This window comes from Meriones unguiculatus, chromosome 10 (assembly GCF_030254825.1).
Source record: "Meriones unguiculatus strain TT.TT164.6M chromosome 10, Bangor_MerUng_6.1, whole genome shotgun sequence".
NCBI classification, from domain to species: domain Eukaryota; kingdom Metazoa; phylum Chordata; class Mammalia; order Rodentia; family Muridae; genus Meriones; species Meriones unguiculatus.
The window spans coordinates 22190731-22211563 of NC_083358.1; the positions used below are offsets into that span (position 1 = coordinate 22190731).

Genomic DNA, 20833 nt, shown 5'->3' on the forward strand with positions numbered 1-20833 from the left:
GTTGTGTTTGTTTGTTTGGTTTGGTTTGGTTTTGGTTTGCAAGACAAGATTTAGCCTTGGTTGTCCTGGAACGCTCTCTGTAGAGCAGGCTAGCCTTGAACTCAGAGATTCACCTGCTGTCTCCCAGATGCTAGGATTAAAGGTGTGTGCTACCAAACTGGACAATTTCTTTATATCATTTTGTATAAAAATATTTATGTGTTCCATTTTGCTTTGCTAGGGGAGACTAAACAGGATTTCTGAAATGAGATGAGCACAGCTTAGACAGCAAGATTATCTAGCTCAGTCCTAAGTCCATCAGAGTCAGGTGTGATTCAAAGCAAGAGAGGTCAGAGTCCTCTCTAGTGACCACAATCTAGTGACCACAAGAGAGGTGGTATTCAGGGGGTATTGGAGAAATTTCTGCAGAAGGCTATAACCTAGGGATATTTTTCACTAGGGAAGGATGGGAATAAACATGAGTCAGTGAGGGACTGACTCATACGGTTTTTTCTTCAGTATTTGAGGATTGTTTCTGTATTGTTTCAATTGTTCTGGGCAATGACATCACTGTATGGAGAGACCCCAGTGCCCAAGGATCAAGGAGTTGGTATGGATCATTGATGGCTGTGCCTGCTGCATTGATTACTTGCTTCTATTCCTCAAGAGAATGAGACCTCCAAATTGGGGGTGAAGGCTGCTGAACCATCAGGAACTTGATCCTTTTCTAGATGAAGCAGAGGGGAGTTGTAGAGGAGGTAGGGATTGGTTGTATGATATAAACAGAAACCTGCTCTGGAGCTCTGTATTCTTAGCAGTTAGACTAGGGGCTAGTGGCTTTGGATGACAGCATGAACTAAGGGAGCAAAGGACTGGGTCAGGGATCAGAAAAAGAGGATGAAATCTACTTTCTATTAGATATCGGTGAGAAGTCAGGCATCTGACTTTAAGAAAATCTTGGATGAGTCCTGAAGCTGTTCCTGATGTACAGGACCCCTGAGGAGAAGACAGCTTGAATGTGGCTAGGATAGTAGAAGAGGAGGTATTGCCTCTAAGATGTGTGAGGGAGAAGTCCAGTAAGCATGTGAGGAAGTAGCACTAAATTAAGATACCAATCTGGAAGTCATCAGAGGCTGGAAGGAGGTAGACATGCTCAGTCAATCCTAGGCTTGCAGCTAGGGCAGCCTGCCTTAGGAGCCCAGTCCTGCCCAGTCCTGTGCCAGGTGATTAGAGAAGAGTAGTAACTGTGGGCCAAATGTGTACAGTGTGGCCTAACAAGGACTTCTGGGATGGAGCCTAATTTTCGCAAGCAAGGCAGAGAATTTCCTGGAAATTCCCTTTCCTTCTGTCATCTCTCTGTGTGCTTATGGGGTGTGGTTGGTTTTGTTTCTTGTTTTCTAATACATACATATAGACACATCTGTATCTACACACACACAGTTTATTTTTTGCTTTTGTTTTTTTTGAGGCAGGGTTTCTCTGTATATCCCAGGCTATCCTTAAACTCACTCTGTAGACCAGGCTGGCCTCAAACTCAAAGATCTACCTGCCTCTGCCTCAGGAGTGCTGGGATTAAAGGTGTGAGCCACCACCACCTGGCCACAAACAGTTTTTGTTGTTGGTCTGTTTTGGATTTTGAGATGGACTGGTTTCTCTATGTAGTGAGGCTGGCCTTGAATTTGCTATGCAGACTATGATAACTTTGATCCTCCTGGTTTTTGGTAGGCAAAATCATTACCTTCTTATCAAAACACTGCCTGTATATGTACTGTATGACCCTGTAACCCCGTAGGATTATATCCTATGGATGAGCATAGGGTAGCAAGCACAGAGGTATTCTTGGCAGCCAAGTTAATAAGAGAGACTACTAGAAGCAGTGGCATATTCACTAGTGTGGTTGCAGTGGCTGGATAACCCATGCAGTACCCTCACAGTGGAACACTAACAGGAAGTTTTCTAAGTGCTGATTTAGAAATCTGTTGTTGGGAGAAAGTTGTAAAGCATTGTGTATAACATAACCCCACTGGGTAGAACACTAGAAGGCATGCATATGAACAAGCATTTGGAAGCAACGGCCCCACGTTGTCCAGTTATAACCTCTAGGAGAGAGACTGGAGAGGCTAGGAGGGAGGAAATTTTTCATTACCTAATTTACCTCCCCTTCCCCCACTATTTGAATATAAGAATGAACAAGTAATACTTGAAAAACTTAGAGTGGGATGGAAAGATGGATCAGTGGTTAAGAACATTTGTTCCTCTTCTAGAGGACCCAGGTTCAATTCCTAGCACCCACTTGGCAGCTCACAACTGTCTGTTAACTCCAGTCCCAACCCACAAGCACAAGGAACATGCATGATGCACAGATACATGCAGACAAAACACCCATCTGTTTGAAATAAATAAATACTAAAACAAAAAATAACAATAGAAACTTAGAATGTTTGGTGAAGATACTTGAGAAAGTTAGAGCTCATGGATACTGACATTTAGTAGTCATCCAAGCCAAGACTTGAGCTGGTGAGCTTGGAGCATGTCTTCCAGACTTTGGTTCACAGCATTATAGGGCTAGTTTGAGGCTGAGGGAGGGTCTATCAAGCCCCCCCCCTTTTATTACACCTAAAATCTTAGAATCCAGGGAATATTTGAGGATCCAGGCCAGGCTAAGACTCCTTGCACATCTCAGCCTAGAGTCTAGGGTCCCTGCCCAGATATAGCTGCCCTGGGCAAGTTCTCTCTTGCCTGGCTATTTTCTCTTTCCTTTACCTCTCCCTCTCCATCCCCATTCCTGATTTCCCTTCAGATTACATCTTGCTAGTATATACTTTCACCTGATTTTATCTGGAAAGCTATTTATGGTCAAGTCAGTAAGCGTCTGCCATGTAACTCAAGCAGGACATGTCAGGACTGGTTCTGACGAGTGATAAAACACTTTTTTTGCATTTACTCAGCAATTTCTTGGGCCTGGTTTGTGAGGTGAAAACAGTGCCTACACTCTTGTGTGGAATTTTTGTTTGTTTGTTTGTTTTTCTAGGCAGGGTTTCTCAGTATAGCTTTGGACTTGCTTTGTAGACCAGGCTGGCCTCAAACTCACAGAGATTCACCTGTCTATGCCCACCAGAAAGCTGGAAATACAGACGTGCACCACCACAACAGGCTTTTTTCAGGATTTTTAAGGTAGCCACCTAAAATAGGCAAATGCCAGCTCTTCAGGACCCCTGTAGAATAAGGCTTTCTAGGTGGCCAAGAGGGAAAATCCTCAACACCTTATTTATTTATTTTTCCATTTTGTTTGTTTTTGCCAAAACAAAAACTGGACTCAGAAAGACAGTGGTGCCCCTCACTCACTCTCCTGAGCTGAGTGCTGGATTAAAGGCATACATTACTATGAACTGCTTTTAGCACCTTCTTTTAAATGTTTTTGCATAGACTCCTCTGATAACATTAGTCCTCCATATCCTGGTTTCCTTGTTTTTATTTTCAGACAGGGTCTCACCATGTAGCCGAGACTAGCCTTGAGTGTATCATCCTCCTGCTCTAGCCTCCCAGGTAGTGGAATTGTAGGCATGTGCTACGGAACACAGTCTCCCCTTTCTTAGGTGGTCATATCAAACAGAGCAAAGTGTCTCCTGCCATTAGAGCAAGTTGACTTGAGAGGAAGAACAGAACCACCATCCCTGAGGGCATAATAGTTTTGTCTCTAGTCCCCCTTCGCCTGTCCTGTGGTTGCAGAGTGCCTGCTGCAACAGTCTGCTCCGTTCTCCAGCTTGCAGCTCAGATGACCAAATATAATCCAGCTCACATAAGGGCCTATAGTAAGGACAAACAGGTGCAAAGAAATGCTGTAATAGACTCTGGTAAGTCATCTGTGCCTGCTTAGGGCTATCAGACCTCTCTGGTTACCAGAATTCCTCCTGTTTGTAGGGCCAGGCATTAGGAATTGCTCTCCTTTTAGCCAGTTGTGTAAGACTGTGCTGCTGTAAAGTGAAACAGAAATCATGCACAAATTGTTGCTAATTAAGATTCAACACTGCAGTTCTCACCAGAATGGGTGCTCAATAGACATTTTTTGTGACTGGATGAGTGATAGACCCATAATGGTACTAGCAGGGTCCTAGGATTTTGAATCTAGGGGAAAGGGAACTAAGGACATATACTGAAGGGGTCACTATTGTCCTATTTCTGAGTAATAAGTGTCAGTAGAGACAACAGTTCTGAGAGTTAAAGGGAATTAGAGATTTGGAAGGTCTAGCTGAGCTAGAAAACAAGAGTGTAGCAGACTGAGGGTGCTAAGCTTCCCTCCTCATCCTGTTAACCTTGACCCTCAGAAAATTGCCTATACCAGTTTTAAACTAGTTTCTCATGTCGGACTCACCGCCCTGGTGTGCACTTTGGCTTTTCTAGACACATGTCTACTTCTGAATTAAATTTCATTGTTTGTTTGCTTGTTTTTGGTTTTTTTCAAGGTGAGGTTTCTCTGTGTAGCCTTGGCTGTCCTGGACCCACTTTGTAGACCAAACTGGCCTTGAACTCACAGTGATTTGCCTCCCTCTTTCTCCTTGAGTGCTGAGATTAAAAGCATGTGCCACCACTGTCAACTGGCTTCCTTGTTGTTAACCATTTTTATGTGTATTAGTGTTTTGCCTACATGTCTGTCTGCGTACCACCACATGTGTGCTTGGTACTTCAGGAAGCCAGAAAAGGTCATGGATCCCCTGGAACTGGAGTTGCAAATGGTTGTGAGCTCCCTTGTGGGTTCTGGGAATCCAGACCCTCTGGAAAAGAATCCAGAGCTCTTAATTGCTAAGCTATCTCTCTAGCCTTTCTTTATTTTATTTTTTATAAATGTGTATGCAAAATTTGCCTGCATGTATGTATGTACATATGTGCACATGTGCATGCCTGGTCAGTAGAGGGCATTGGATTTCCTGGAACTGTAGTTATGGATGGTTATTAGCCACCATGTGGGTGCTGGGAATTAAACTTGAATCCTCTGCAAGTGCCTTAAGCTGTTCTCTAGTCCTCTAAATTCCCATTCTTTATGACACATTTTCTGCATCTCTCTGCAGGTGTCAGAAGTCTCACACTGCAGGGGCTGATGGCAGGGGAGATGGAGACCAAGCGTCTGAGGCATGATGAAGTTAAAAGGACGCGTTGAGAGGGAGCTGGAGCTAGAGAACCCTCTTCCTGCCAACCCCTCGTGGTTGTCCATAAACCCATCCTCCCTTTGGCCACAAGAGGGCGCGCTAGGACCACTCTGTCGCACCATTGCTCTGTCTGTGCTTCTGTTGTACACAGCAACTGTCCATGGCTGCTGTCCTTTAGTATTCTGTCCTGGGATCTCCTTCTGTCACTCCAGTCCCCAATTAGCCTCTCAGGTTAGGTGTAGGGTTCATTGTTCAGTATTTTCTGTTTAATTCTTTTTTTTTTTTTTTTTTTTTTTTTTCTGTGTCCCATCTTCCAAGGATAGGAAGAAGACTAGAGGACATTCTCTGATAGTCTCTGTCCTGATGTACAGGATGATTTAACATTGGCTGATACACTATCTTCATTTACTTTCATGTAGATCATTCCGGCAGCTCTCAGAGCTGGAGCAGCAGCCACTTCAGTGCGCTAGCTTATGCACTCTTAAGATGTCATCAGGGTTTCAAGTAGGAGCTTGAGACTCCCCAGGGGCCAAAACCTTGCTTTCCAGGCTTTTAAAAATATACCCTTCACTAACATTTCACCATTGTTCATTCTACCCAGCATTCATCTGTAAGTATAGACTCTCCTCAGTTTCCTTTGGAACTCTTAGAAAGACATTTAGGCCTATGTATGTCACATACAGATAGAGCATTTATGTAAGTGACTCGGAGAGAGAACTGAGTATGCTCCCAGACTCCAAGTAAGCAATATTGTCCTTATAATCATAGCAAGAATGGGGTCATTAACAGGTAACTGACAACTCTTTTTCCTCCTCCTCTGTTCTCATTTGCATGCCTTTCCACTGAGGTCACTGCTTCTGCTTAGCCAGTATTGGAGGTTGGCTTCCTTCATCTCTCCCTCCTTTTAAGAGACAGGAAAATGAAAGATTGCTTTAGCTAGAATGCTATTTCATAACCTGGATGCTTTTTCCACCTATCCATAACCAGCATCCTGCAGCTCCCCTGATGGATGGTGAAGATATGCTCAGGGGCCTGGCCGGGATTGACCATCTGAGGACAGACAGGCAGACTCTTAGCAGGGGAAGGGTTCTGGGAGGAAAAGCCCTGACTGATTGCTGGACACTTTTCCTGGCCAGCCCTGTCTGTTCTAGCCAAGGGCACTTGTCTAGACTTTGGACTTTCAAGCAGTGGATTTGAGCCTTCAACTCAACAAAGACTTCATATTTGGTTGGTAGATGAGGCCCTCTTCCTGAGGAGTCCTTTCTTTTGTCTTGTTGCTGTTTGTATTCTGAGGGCTTTAGGTCCCCCAGATATTTTTCTTGCATCTGCTACTAGTCCTGCCCAGGGTGCTTATCTGATAGCCTTCAAAGGTTGTGTTACAGGGTGTCAGAGTGACCTAGGCCTGGCTAGACTAGAACATGGCAGAGCTAGACAGGCTCCTGGGGTAACTTTTCCAACCCTCTTATTTTATCTGGGGAAATGGGTCCCATATAAAGCACAAGGACTTACTCATGGTCTCCTGATACATGTTTTGGCTCTTCAGGTTCAAATACTCTCTATTCTCTCTTTTTCTTTATTTACTATTTAATTTGTTTATTCAAGGCTCCCTGGACCATACCTGTGTGATTCTAGCTCTTGACTCAGTAAGGGGTGGTTCGTGGAAAGAATCCTGGCTTCTGGGGCTCTTGCCAATCCCTCAGGCTTTGCCACAAGCAATCTAGATTAGAGCTAATGAGTTGGGAGTTGAGGAATTTAGGTGAGGTGCAACCCATGTTCTGCTGCACAGGACCCTGAGGCTTCTAGGTCACATGTGGCAGCTCATTCATTTTCTCCACCCACTAAGTTTCCAACTATGTTCCACATGGCCAGGCCTCGGGGAACAGAGAGTCCTGGAGGGTCTTTTAATCATTGCCAAGGCTGCATGCTTCTCACATCTTCCAGTAGCTTCCATCATTTGTATCTAGCTTTTGTTTCATTAAAAATATTTATTTTTAATTAGAGAGAAAGAGTAAGTGTATGTAGGGGTATCTGTGCATGTATGTCCAGGTACCCATGGAGTCCAGAGGAGTCAGGTCCCCTAGCAGCTGGTTACAGGTGGTTGCGAACCACCTGATGTGGATACTGGGAACCAAACTCTGGGCTTCTGCAAGAGCAACAATGCTCTTAACTGCTAAGCCATTGGATCTACCTTTTAAACTATGAAGGTCCCCAAGCATGGAACCGTTGCCTTACCAGAGGCCAGCCAAAACCACAGTGCTGGTCACATCCAGTCTAGCATGTTGCTTCACACATGTCTTACTGTGTCCTTGAGTGGAGTTAATTGGGCATAAGTCAAGGCAGAGTGAATGAAGGCTACTGAACAGGACCGGTCTGGATAGTTACTGCAAGATGTTGCCACCTTCTTGCCTAGTCCAAGTCTCTTGGTTCTTCAAGACATGTGTATAGAGTGAATCAACTCTGCTCCTGGCTTAAGCTGCTCTGTGCAGTTTCCATGAGCTGTGGGAAATGGAGTTTCATACTGGAGGCAACATGTCTTCAAGCCTTGAATGAGGCTTGATACTTTGAGCCTGTCCATGAGGCTGAGGGCAAAGCAAAATGAGTATTCCTTTTCTTTTCTTTTTTTTTCTTTTCTTTTCTTTTCTTTTCTTTTCTTTTCTTTTCTTTTCTTTTCTTTTCTTTTCTTTTCTTTCTTCCTCTTCTTCTGTTTTTTTTTTTTTTTAATGAGACAGGGTTTTACTATGAAGCCCTGGCTGCCCTGGTCACTCTGTAGACCAGACTGGCCTTAAATTCACAGAGTTCTGCCTGCCTCTGCCTCCTAAGTGCTGGGATTAAAGGTGTGTATCACCACTGCTTGGCTAGTATTTCTTTCTTTTGTCTCTCCTTTGAGCTGTCTCTGAGCACTATGGATTTGGCAAGATGCTCCTGCCAAGATCCTGGCATGGTTTCACAATGATCAGAGCCTCTGGAGATCCCTAGAATTACCCTTCTCCATCTGAGCCAGCCTTGGCTTTTCTTTATGTCCTTATTCCAGAGGTCTGTGTATGGAACAGGAGCCCAGCATCAAGGACTGACTAGATCACTCAGGTGCTGTGGTCCAGCAAACCCAGGACCTAGACATGGATATGAGCCAGAATTTGAACACAGCTCAGTGCTACTGGTGGCCTTCATTTGGCTGCCTGGCACCTAGCTAAGTCAGACCACTTTATCTCTTTTACTCACACCCAAACAGATTCAATCTTTGGGAAATGTCAAATAGTTTTCCTTACAGCCCAGATTTATTCCTGTTGTGCAGATTATCTGCCTGTAGTAGCAAACCTAGGGAAGAAAGCTTGCGTGAGGCCATGGTGCACGGTAGCAGCAGAAGAGGTATGGCCCCCAACTCCCAGGGTAGGGTCTCTTGATTGCCAGGCTAGGCTGTGGTTGGAAACACAAGGAAGCTATTGTGCAAGCTTTGGGTCTTTTGGGTCATACCAGTCCTGTGAAGTCTTAGGACCAAGGAGGGAATAGCCTAGTGAAGGTTGTCCTGTTGGATTATCACTCAGTTAGAAGAGAACCTCTTGGAACTTGTCCTGGGTGCAGCAGTAACCAGTTCTGCCCCTCCCTTTGGCACATGAAGCCTTTGCCTGACTGGCGCCCTCCTGATTGTCGGATGAGTTGACTTCCTCATGGGTTATGAGAGATGCTTTCATTGTCCCAGCTATAGGGACAGGGTGTTCCTGAGATCATGTAGGTAATTAAATGTGACTCTGCTGCCACCTGCCACCTGTCCCAGAGCTGGGAGGGGGGGTGGCTAACCTGGGACAGATATCCTGATGGCTTTTGGACACGGGGAGTGATCTTCCTATCAATGTTTTATATTGGTGGGTGGTGTCACCAGCATCAGCTGGTCCCCCTCTGTGGGTTAGCCCCACGCCCTGCTGTCAGTGCCTCACCTTAACTTAAAAGCCTCCAAGCATGAAATAAAATTCAAGTCCAGAGATCAAGGAGGGAGAACTCCTTGTCCTTTCCCTGCAGGAGCCCTGCCCCACACCACCTGAAACCCAGCAACTGTGTATGGCGGTGCCAGTAGTAGTAGTTGGCCTGCCAGGTTCTAGGGCTTCCCATGGAACAGGAGCTGTATTTGGCTACTCTACTTCCTGTTTGCTCCCAAGGCTCTGGGACTGTAGCTCAGGGAAGTCCAGAGTATAGTGTGTTGGGCAGAGTTGGGTCATAAACTCTTGTCTGTCCAGATTTCTGGGCTGCTCAGAGTTCTGTATGATCTTGTTGGTAAGTAACACATGGACTTTGGGACAAGCATCCTAGATCTTGAGCTAACCATATTCTTTCATCTCTAGTAGAGAGTAGAGCTGTGCTTCTGGTGTGTTTACATGCTCATGAGGTATAGGGGTCCCACAGGTGGGGACATGGAGGACATGCTAGAGCCTGGAAGAATTGCTATAGACCATGGAAAGGAGGATCAGGGGAATTCTTGGGAGGGTTGAATAGGGCAGCTTGACCCGCAGCTGGAGTGGTGGAGACTATTGGGCTGAGAGTGTTCATTAGGAAGCTTTGTGTGGAGTCCTTTCTGTTGAAAAAGATGGTCTGTATTGTGCTATGTTGATGTCTCTCTGTACATATTACTTCAATTTAATGTCTGGGGGTAGGGGTGGGCACCCAGTGGAATTGCTAGGAAGCCAGCCAGGAGCCTAGATATAAAGATATACTGTAAAAGACTCATGACCAAGTTGCAGGACAATATTTGAACCAAGATTTTTATGGCTCCAAAGCTCAGATTTTTCTCTCATCTTGAACCAGGCATGGTGGTAGGTACATGCCTGTAATCCCAGCACTTAGAGACAGAGGCATTAGGATTTTTTAAGTTTGAGGGCCAACCTGGCTTACCAGTGAGTCCTGTATTTAACACACACACACACACACACACACACACACACACACACACACACACACAGTATTTTCTCTTCTTTGTCCAAGGATCGATGTTTTGAATGGTTTGGCAAAGTGGGTCTTTGGAGGGAACTAGAACTGTAGCATAAGCCAGCTGTTGGAGGAAGGGTATGTCTTCACTGGCCAGAGGAAGAGGCTGTTGACACTCTATGGTGGTAAGGAAGAGCAGGTAGTATGTGGGAGAAAGCTGGCATTTGATAGAAAGTTGGAACACAGATCAGTTGGCATTACCCTGGGGGTCTTGAAGCATCTCAGATAGGCCATAATGGAGTCTCAAAGGCTGAAGAGGTACTCAGTCTCTTCTGGGGCCTTAGGTAAACCCAGAGTTAATGATTCCCATGCAGAGTCTCCCATGCTTGTGTTCCAGATGTGCCACTGTGACCCTGTAGATCCAGCCAGCCAGTGTACACATCTGCTTTAGAGCTGACATGAGCCTGAGAAACTCTCCTGAGCCTAAGTTTTGGGCACAGTGTATTCACCCAGAAGTGTCAGGGTGGCACAGGCTCTCTTGCATCACCAGACTGGCCATCTGTCCACATCTGTCCATTCTGTGCTTTCTTATTTTGAACCTCTAGAAGGAATAGCATTGGAATGGGTCCTTGTTCCTTTGAAGAAGACTCCTCACCTGGACTCAACAGGCCAGTGGCTTAGCTCCCTTTGCAGGGTTGGCACATTAGGCTCTATGGAACATGTTCTAGCATCTGGTTTCATACAATTCCTGAAAACTCCTGAGCTCCCCAGGAGAGTGTCATTGAGTAACCTCTGGAAAAGCAGAAGTAAAGTCTCGGAACACACTGTCCTCTTACACTTCACTCTGGCCAGCTGGCCAGCAGGACCCCTCTGTGGACCATGAGGCCATGGGTGAATGTAGAACTGGGCCACCCTGCTTAGTATGTTAGTCTCCTAAGGCATGTGGGACCAACCTCTTGGCATAGGCCATAACCCTCCTTTCTTGCCTGCCTAGGTCCTTGGAGAACTGCTTTAGGGTTCAGAGGGCTAGAGGGCCATGTGCTACCTGCCCCTGGGAGCCAGCTGAATGGCCTGAAAGATCCCCTTCAGGGCTGGCAGGCCTGGGGAATGCTTTCAGGAAGAGGGTGGGAGCAGGGCTGCTTAAGCCTGGTTGAGTCACTGCCAAGCCAACACTTTATCTTACAGAGCAGAGAGCACTGCCCAGGTTCTTGTTGGTTGGGCATGCTGCTGTACTATTTAGGAGCCTGGGTTCAGTTAGTAGTGTCAGTAGGAGCCAAAGAAAGCCTTCCTACTGAAAGGTCATGACCAGAGGAGACTGGGGATTAGGGATAAGCAAGGGTTTTGGGGGAACATATGGAAGTTCTGAGGCTAGGCTGAAGCTGATACAAGCTTATAAGTTGAATAGCTGTGCCAGGTGAGTATTGAGCTACATACCTTCCCAGGTACCTTCAAAGAGCTCTCCGCTGGAGCTGATTTAACACACAACTCAAGATGATAGAGGTGGCCCTGTGGAAGAGGTTTCTTGGCTGGGGGATGTGTCTTCCTTGTTCAGTCTTCCTGGCTTGGCCTGAGGAAACAGTTTCCTCCACTTGAGAGGCTTCTTAATAAGGTCTTCTATGGACTTTCCTAGAACATTTGCTGGAATGATAGGAAGGTGACTCTTGTCAGAATAGTAGCACTGGTAATTCAGAGTCCAGGCTAAAGCAGTGTAAGGGCAGAGGGTGTGAGACCTTGGGGAGAAACAGCTGTAGCTCCAGGGCTACACAGCCTTTTTAGTAAACATGATAGTGACATATTGGCATTGGAGAATGGACTTAGGAACTGAGAGCTGAGTTGTAGAGCAGGAAGCCTGTGTGGCACTGGGAGATGGAGTTAGTAGCAGATAGTTGCCAGAACATGTGAGACAAGAACTTAGAAGGCATGGGAGGTCTGGGATGGTTCTGGGAGTGGGGTGTGGAGGAGCAAGTCCAAGGCTCTGAGCAGGACCAGGAACACTAGGAAACTAAATTAATCTGCTTCCTCTGAGCTAGGGTTTAGGTCACACCAAACCAGGACTTTCTGATAGCAGCAGCATCTTTCTGAACTTGAGAATCATTCTCTTAGGTGATTAGGTAAGTCTTTTACTGTGAGAGATCACAAACTGACCAGACACTACTGGAACTGGGCTGCTGATAAGATTTGGGGTAGACAGCTGGGCTTGTGGGGAGACCAGAGTTTTTCCCAGAGTCTGATGTGACTAGAATATAGCTCATACCTCAGTCAGGCATATCTGGTCCTCTCCAGTGTCACTGATGCTGTTAGGCTGCTGAGCCAAGGTCCTACAGCAGACGGAGCCCCTGTTATCCTCCAGTGCCCTTGAGGGGCTGGGCCATGGCTAGTGGCCAAGTCTCCCACAAAACATCTATAAGTTCCAGGCCTCTCCTGCGCTTGGATTCGACCCCAGGCACATCCCTTCCTCCATAGCCTTCAGAAATAATAGAAAGCTGAGGAGAGAGCATCCTAACCCAGCTTGTCCTAGCCCTGGCCAGGCCTGTCTGAAGGGCTTGGGGCTGCCAGCCACTGTGTCTGGGTGCCAGGTTTCTCCAACAGGGTCAGAACTGGTTTGGAAGCCCTGTGTGGTCCCCTCGTGGGCGAGCTGAGGGATCAGCCTGACTGCCTCCCTCCAAGTTGCCTTTTTGGCTGGCAGGCTGTCCCTTTTCCCTGGGTCACAGGGAAATGTGGGTCTTAGCCAGAGAAAGCGGTCTGGAACGGCCCTTTGACATTGTCTCTGGGGGCTTTTAAAAATGAGTTTCCTGGTAAGGCAGACTCTTCCAGCCTTGGGCAGGATTCTCAGTAGAGTCTCCTGGGTTCGCTCTGATCTGACAAACTCCAGCAGAAACCACCCAGCCGCCTGCATTCCAGCAGTGCTCAGAGCCGTGGCTTCCCCAGATGCAGTGTCAGCAGAATGCAGCAATGGAAGCTCAGGGCTGTCTGCTCTGAGGCTGCTGTGAAGTTCCAGGGGTGGGGCTCTGCAGAGGAGAGCACCCCAGCTTTGTTTGTCCTGCTCAATCACAATTTCTAGCTTCTCTAATAATGATTGGTGTCAAAAGTGCTACTATGGGGATTTGTCACTGAGTCATGATAGTGTGGACCTATGCCTGCTCCCTGCTCTTGACAGATGGGCAGCGAGTGTCTAGGTGGCCTGCCTGCAAGTCATTTTTTTTTTTTTTTTTTTTGCTACTGGATAACTCTTCTGGCTTTAAAGGCAATTTGGGCAGCTGGTTCTATACCTGAAAAGACTGCGAACTATGGAAAAATGTAGTCAAGGAGGCTCAGAGGAGAACAAAAAAGAGTTGAGGTAGAGACTGACAGAGTCAGGCCTGAGTGGTATCCTAACTTCTCTATGCTCTGACTGTGGGATTGTGAACATCAGATTCTCCATCAGACTTTTTATTGATAAGCCTATGAAATGGGCATGGCTAGAAGGTCCAGCACAAAGATTGTTTCTGGCATGGGAAGGAGACCATTGCATGACCTGTGTGTTTCTAGGTCTTCTGATATGAAAACTCACCTGAGTACCAGGTGTTTGATGGAGAGTCACTGGTTGTTAAAGAGAAAGTGTTTGGCGGTGGGGAAGTTGCTGAGCTAGTCTTCCCAGAGAAAAGCTGTGTGATGTAAGGCAGCAGAATCAGGGACAGAGGAAGTTTTATGCTTCTGGAGAGCTTCTCAGGGTTTACAGTGGGAGGGGACAGCTTGCCTAGGGAATCTCCCGGAGCGTGTGCCAGGGCGCGAGGGAGAGGGTGCAGAGGCCTGGATCCTCAGTGCTCTGGGCAGAAGGGAATTGAGCCCTACCTACCCTAGGAACCAATGGGGCTGCTGACAAGAAGGCACTCCAGTCAGAGAACTGAGTTTTGCCCTGAGGTCTTCCTGTGTCTTTGTCTTTGTCTTGGTCTCTAAGCCCAAACTGTGAGCTGAGAAGGAGGTCTTTTGGTCTGAAGAGGATTTTAGGCTGGCTGCTATGGCTCTATAGATAAAGGGCCAGTTTGGCCTGGGCTGTTGGTCTAAGCCCAAAATAACAATTCTAGCTGCTGTCAGCTGTCAAGTTTCTTGTAGTAAAAGTTTGGAGACTTGGTGGCCCTAGACCAGAACCCCTTGCCCATATTGGTCCCCCAGATCCCAGGAGTAGCATGGTTTTTTGTTTTTGTTTTTCAGTTTTTCGAGACAGGGTTTCTCTGTATAGCCCTATCTGTCCTGGAACTTACTCTGTAGACCAGGCTAGCCTTGATCTCATAGAGATCTATCTGCCTCTGCCTCTCAAGTGCCAGGATTAAAGGTGTGCGCCACCGCCACCACCCAGCTGAAAACGTGTTTCCTGGTAGATACAGATATATTAATCAGGGCATGAATTATGAGTTTATTTTATTTTAGTTTATTTAAGAGGACAAATTTATTAGGGTTTCAAAGAAAAACCCCAGGGCAAGCAAGTTGTAAATCTCAGTAGCTGCCCGGAGGAGGAGGAGAATGGAAAAGGAAAAATGGCCATGCCATATGAGTCAAACCATTGTGGAAGTCAACCGTGTGGTGTGGCAGCGTACAGCTCTATGGTGAGAGGTGGGTCATTAAAAGAGTGAAGTCCAAAATAGTAAGGAAAATAATGGGGTTAGATAAGATAGAAGAAAAAGGAAAGTTATGTTTCTCAGAGTAATTCAGAAAAGCCAGCAGGCTTATGAAGCAGCATGGCTGTGTGTAATAAACACATGGATACAAGTGTTTTCAAATATAAATGTTGTCATGTCTGCCCCCACCCTATTTCTATTTTTCTTTACTTTTTCAAGACAGGGTCTTATAGCCTAGGCTGGCCTTGAACAACCGATTTTCCTACTTCTGCCCCTAAATGCTGGTATTATAGGCATGTGCCATCCTACCTGGTTTTGTACAGTGCTAGGGATTGTACCCCAGGACTTCATATATGCTAGGTAAGCCCTCTGCCATCTGAACTACAACCTCAGCTCCATGTTCTTCTACCTAGTCACAAAGTTATTACAATGTAGAGGTGGAAATGCATGCAATGTACTGTTATGGCAGTATAGAATTAGAAATAGAAATAGACTTTTTTTCCTGCAAAACCCAACTGAAATACTGTAACAACTCAAACATTTATTACTTGAATACTTTTTGTTACCCATGTCTTACTCTGAAAGTAGCCAGATTGGAAGAATAAGGAAGAACAGAACCTCTTAGCAGGGTGATTGCAGATGAAAGTGGCAGAGTTGGGGTGAAGGCAGTGGATCAAGAGGCTAAGGTCCACCCTGTTAGTGCCTACGAGCCACAGATGACAAATTCTGTTTACCACCAGTCCCCAGGCCTACAGGAAGGTACCCATTCCGGCACTCTTTACTCTGCCTCCATATTCTGCCACGTGTGCTCTTTCATTTCCTTTTGTGTGCTTGATTGCAAATTGGGCATTGTTTTTTTTGTTGCTGTTGCTCATTTGTTTTGAGGCAGAGTCTAGCTATGTCGTCCTGACTGGCCTGGAACTGACTATGTAGAACTGGCTGATTTTGAACTCACAGAAATCCTCCTGCTTCTGCCTCCTGCGTACTGGGATTAGAGGTGTGTGCCACAATGCCAAACGCTGTTGAGGTGTTTGAGACTAGGCAAAACGCTCCTTGACGTGATAGAGTAAGAGGATGGGGCAACAGAAAGGTGCCTGAATTCCATGGAGTTACCCACTCCACCTTTCATTCTCTCTGAACAGCTCAAGAACACCTGAGGAATCCTTGGTCTCATTCCCACCCAATGGATTTTTTTCTCAGTCACTGGTCTTAGTGTTTCCATTGCCACCATAGTGACCCCCATATAATAAACCAGGAGTAACTTTTGTGCCATCTTCCCCCATCCTCTCCTTTCCTTTATTCTACAGTAATTTACAGAGCATAATAAACACGCACCAGTTACTACTCTGTTCTAGGCTCTAGAGTAGAACACAGTGGCTCGGAGTCTATCCTCACAGTTCCTGTGTCCTGCCCTCCATGGGATTAAGTGCTACACAGAAAAATGACACAGGGGAAGGATTTGGTAAGCTGTCAGATTTCAGAAGAGGCTTTAGAAGAGAAGGGTGTTTTAAGGAGTGATCTGAAGGAAGGGATGGAGTGAACTACATTTTATCCAGGCTACAGAACAGAGAAAACCCTGTCAGGAGGATATAGAAAGAGGAGAGAAGCAGGAGGTGATTGTGGGGCAACTCTGTGCAGCCCCTTTTCAGCAGATTCCTGCTTGAAGTTAAATAGGCAAATGAAAGGGATTGAGGCAGGTGAGTGGTATAGTTGCTTTGTGTTTTCTTTTGTTTGTTTTTAAAGACAGGTTCTTTCTTGAAATCTCTGGCTGTCCTAGAGCTAGCTCTGTAGATCAGGCTGTTCTCAAACTCAGAGATCCACCTGCCTCTGTCTCCCAAGTGCTGTAATTATAGATGTGTGCCATCACTGCCTGGTCAGTTTCTTTGTGTTTTAAGAAAACCACTCTTAGCAGGCAAACACACTTGCCACCAAGCCCGACACCCGATTTCAATACCTGGAACTCATGTGGAAGGAGGGAACAAATATCTGCAGGCATCCTCTGCTCTTCATAGGTACAAGGTGACACTGCCTGTTGGGGAGCATGTGGTCACATGCCCGCTTACACCCACCCCACACATATAAATGTAACTTTTTAAAAAGGATCAAAGCTGACGGTGGTGGTCAGTGCTTGTGATCTCAACACTAGCACTTAAAAGGCTAAGGAAAGAGGATTGAAAAGTTTGAGGCCAGCTTGGTCTACATAGTGAGTTCCAAACCAACCTGTGCTACATAACAAGATCCTGTTTCAAAGAGGCTGGGCATCGTGGCACAAGCTTTTAATCCTAGCACTTGAGAGGCAGAGGCAGGGACATCTCTATGAGTTCAAGACTAGCCAGGCTATATAGTGAGATCCTGTCTTAAGAAAAACAAAAATAAATAAAATAAGGTAGTGGGTAAGACAGCTCAATTGATAAAGTACTTGTTTAACAAGCATTTACAACCTGAGTTCAGATCCCCAGGATCCATGTAAAGAGCTGGGTGTGGTGTCATGTGCTTTTATACCATCAATGGTGAGATGGGAGGCAAGATGGGGATCTCTATAGGTTCACTTGGGCAGCTAGTATAGCCTAATTGGTCAGGTTCCAGGCCATTGAGCAACCCTGTCTAAGACAAAAGGAAGAGCCTGAACAATGGCATCCAAGATTTTTCCTCTGACCTCTGCAACCATGAACACCCATACATGTACACACACACATTTAGAAGAGTAAAATAGTAAAACAGAGCTGGGCATATACTGCAGTGTTATAATACTTGCCTACCATGTATGAAGCCCTAAGTTCAGTTCCTAGCTTTGCAAAAATAATATAATCACTGGCTACTGTGTGAGGAATGGAGTAGGGGCAGAGACGAGTTGTATTTTATTATGTGTATCTCTAAAAGCTCAAGAGAGTTCTTAGTATTACCCTGTCTGCTTCTGGCAACTGCTAAGGGGAGCCCATTCCCATTCATACCTCCCTCAGGCCTCTTTTCACTTTTCCCTCATGCTTCCTACTCCCAACCCTTTCTGCAGCCCAGCCTAGCATGGCCTCTGTTCAACCATATTTTTATGCTCTTTCTTTCCTCTACCCCCAGTAGCTTTAGGTATTTCTTTCTTTAGTGTGCCTCATGTCTGACTGTTTTGTCCCTCCAAGTCTAGTACACTGGAGAGCAGAGCCCATGGTATATTCTGTTCTAAGTCAGAGTCTCAAAGGCTACAGATTGTAAATGCCATCTTGTGTTGAGGTTTCCTAGCCTCATCATCTTGGTGTACAATTATTCTACTTATGTTTGTACTCTGGGGCCCAGCATGTTAACTTCTGTCCTAGAGTCTGGTGCATCTGGACCTTTGCCTGGTTACTTTGTAAACTGGCATTGAGCCAGTATGGAGATGGAAGTCAGGGTAGCAGCAGGATACAATTTCATGGGAGGAGCTGGGCTCAGAATTGGGTATGGATGGAAACTTGGGGCAATGGGTAAGGTTCAGAAAGCCTAGCTTTTACCATCTACCCTTGGGTTTCAGACTTGAAGCTGCATCTGCAGAGTACTGATTATGGCAACTTTCTGGCTAATGAAGCATCACCTCTGACGGTGTCAGTCATCGATGACAAGCTCAAGGAGAAGATGGTAGTAGAATTCCGCCACATGAGAAACCATGCCTATGAGCCGCTTGCCAGCTTCCTGGACTTCATTACGTGAGTGAAGCCATAGTGCTGGGCAAGGTAGATCTATCCTTGCAGAAGTTGGTACCAGAATGGCGTAGGCCAGCAGCTATTGTGCCCTCTGTCAGCTGACCAGATGGCAGCTGTGTCAGGCCAGCTGTTGTTAAAGAATGTCTTTAAAGTCTTCTCAAGTGGTAACTAGATTGTTGCTCAACAACCCTGAACTCCAAGTCACATCTAAAGTGGTGTTACCAGTCTCTTTTCCTATCCTTTCATTGTTGTGGAGGTGGTAAAGTTGCAAAAGCTGGGAAAATTGAAGCTCCCCTGTTCACTTTTTCTACAGTACCTCTGTCAAACACTACTAGGTTCCCCCCACTCCAATCATGCTAGAGTCAAAGGTCCAGGTGTAGACAGAACTCAGGAGAGTCTGGATGGGCCCTGCAGTCCTCCTGCCCTACCTAGGATGAAGCCTGTTCTCTATCTGCTCTGACAGGTGAGAAAGACTGGGAATGAGTTTAAGTTGGGGGAGACTGAGTGCCTTGTTGTCCTTCACAGTGGCTAAGGTGGCTAGGTTGTTTATTAGTAACCCTTGGATGCACCAGGCTTGCCCATTGTGTGGTCTTTGGGTGGAGCTCTTAGAGAAGCTAAGCAGAGAAGACCTTGGATTTGAGGGCTAGAAGAGGCTACTTCATCTAGTCCTTTATGCCTGGGACCCTAAAAGGTAAAGACATTGCCCCTGAAGGAATGACCTAGGAGTCATGAGTCAGGGCCTGGCAGAGAAAGACTGGCTCCAGCCCAGATGGCTGCCTCAGGCAAGTGGTGAGCAGAAGTCTGATCACTGGCAGCATCTTGAGTGTACTGTACAGGAGATGTTGTTAGAAGTATCCTCACCTTCTTCTGAGGGTCTTGTTTTCCCGTTCCCTACCCTCTTGTTTGGGACTAGACACAGTACTCCACCTGTCTCTTCAGAGACAGGGTTGTATGCTGGCTAGCTAACCTATCTCCCCCTCTCAGCCAAGAACAGCCAGCTGCACAGAATTCATCTACTCAAATGGGGTATTTAGGCAGAGGGCTCCATCTTCAAGTAAAGGTAATAGTCTGGGACACCTGAAAAGTGCAGAAAACTATAAGCTGGAAAACAAGCCTTTTTCTGGCTGTAGACCTCTTTGCCAATATGGACCTAGTGAGACAGGGCAGATGGGGTGTATCATGTGCTGCAACTTTGTGTGTGTGTGTCATACATCATTCTACCATCTGTCACCTAACTCTTAGCCTGGGCCTGTGTATCCCCTACCCCACAGCAAGAGCTGAGGACATACCAGAAAACAGAATTTATTGCCAGAGCTCACCTTCAGCTTATTTGCACAAGGCTCCTTCAGCTTCCTGGTGAATGTTCTGGTCTTGCCAGCTAGGCTGACTGGAGGAAGCTTGACCCCATATTAGTGGTCAGAGAGTAGATGTTATCCATCTTGCTGCCAACTTGCCCACCTGCCTGTGCATCTACCCTGGCCTGTTTCAGTGTCACCGTGCCAGGCTGTGAAACTGGAGAGGGCTCTGAGCGTGACTGAGACAGAGCAGCCGCCAGCTCTTTGCTGGAGGTTGGCTCTGAGCACCAAGTGTGCTTAAAGTGGCCAAGTGCTATCCTGTGGCAAGCTGTTTGAATCCATCATTTCCCTGCCTCTTCCATTCATGGGTGATTGTGGCTTATAGCCTTCCCCTCTACCCCCACTCAGGAACAGCTCAACAGCCACATGTTGGCCAGTCTGAGTTGTGGCTGCTTGTCCTTGACCCCTTCATCTCCAGTGCCAGCTTCCCTACTCTCCTCATCAGCCACCCCTCACTGATGACTGCTGTGTCACCACCGGGAACTACTCCACTCCTGAAGTAGTAGAGTCAGCAGTCATCCTCCACCCATGGCCTTCAGGCTCTCCAGCTCACTTTTGGTCCCTTGCAGGACATGGTGGGTTCTGGATTCAACAGGACACCAGGTCTCCCTTCCTTCCCTGCTATCCCTTCTGTCTTCATTTCCCTACCTCCCTAGCTGAAGTTTTTTTGTCTATCATTGAGCTCTCTTTTGCCAACATCTGTAACTCTCTTGGCTACCCGACTCATGGTCCCACCCGCCTGGCAGGCCCCCAGCCCTGGAGGAACCCCAGAGCCTCCAGCCTGGAGCTGTCCTCCCTCCACCTCCACTGCTGGGAGCAAAGCTGAAGAAGTCAGCTATTGGCAGGATGTGTGTGGGGGGTGTCATTCCTACTAACAGGCATACATGCTCACCTACTCAGCTAGCCTCAGCTTGTTTCTGCCCAGCAACTTCTTGCTGTCCCTACTCAGCACCCTGCAGCTCCCATTAAGAGTAGGATGACCCCTCCCCATCCTCAACATCATTCCTCCCCTTCCCCCAGCCTCTTCGGCAGATGGCCCACCCATTCCTCTACAAAGTCACCAAAAGCTAGTACACTTTCTAACACTGAACTGCACCCTGCTTCCAGAGTCTATTCCATTGTCCTTTCCCTGGAATCCTTCTACATTCTGAATTCCCTCACCCTTCGCCTGACCTTGA

General features: G+C 46.6%; 1 protein-coding gene across 1 annotated transcript in view; it reads left to right on the plus strand.

Annotated features, from left to right (window-relative positions):
• Positions 1-20833, plus strand: part of Atp6v0d1 (ATPase H+ transporting V0 subunit d1) — a 45180-nt gene that overhangs the window by 12258 nt on the left and 12089 nt on the right. The window contains exon 2 of the mRNA XM_021632020.2: positions 18132-18303. Within this exon, the coding sequence (XP_021487695.1) occupies positions 18132-18303 (172 nt within the window). The remainder of the gene's footprint in view (positions 1-18131; positions 18304-20833) is intronic.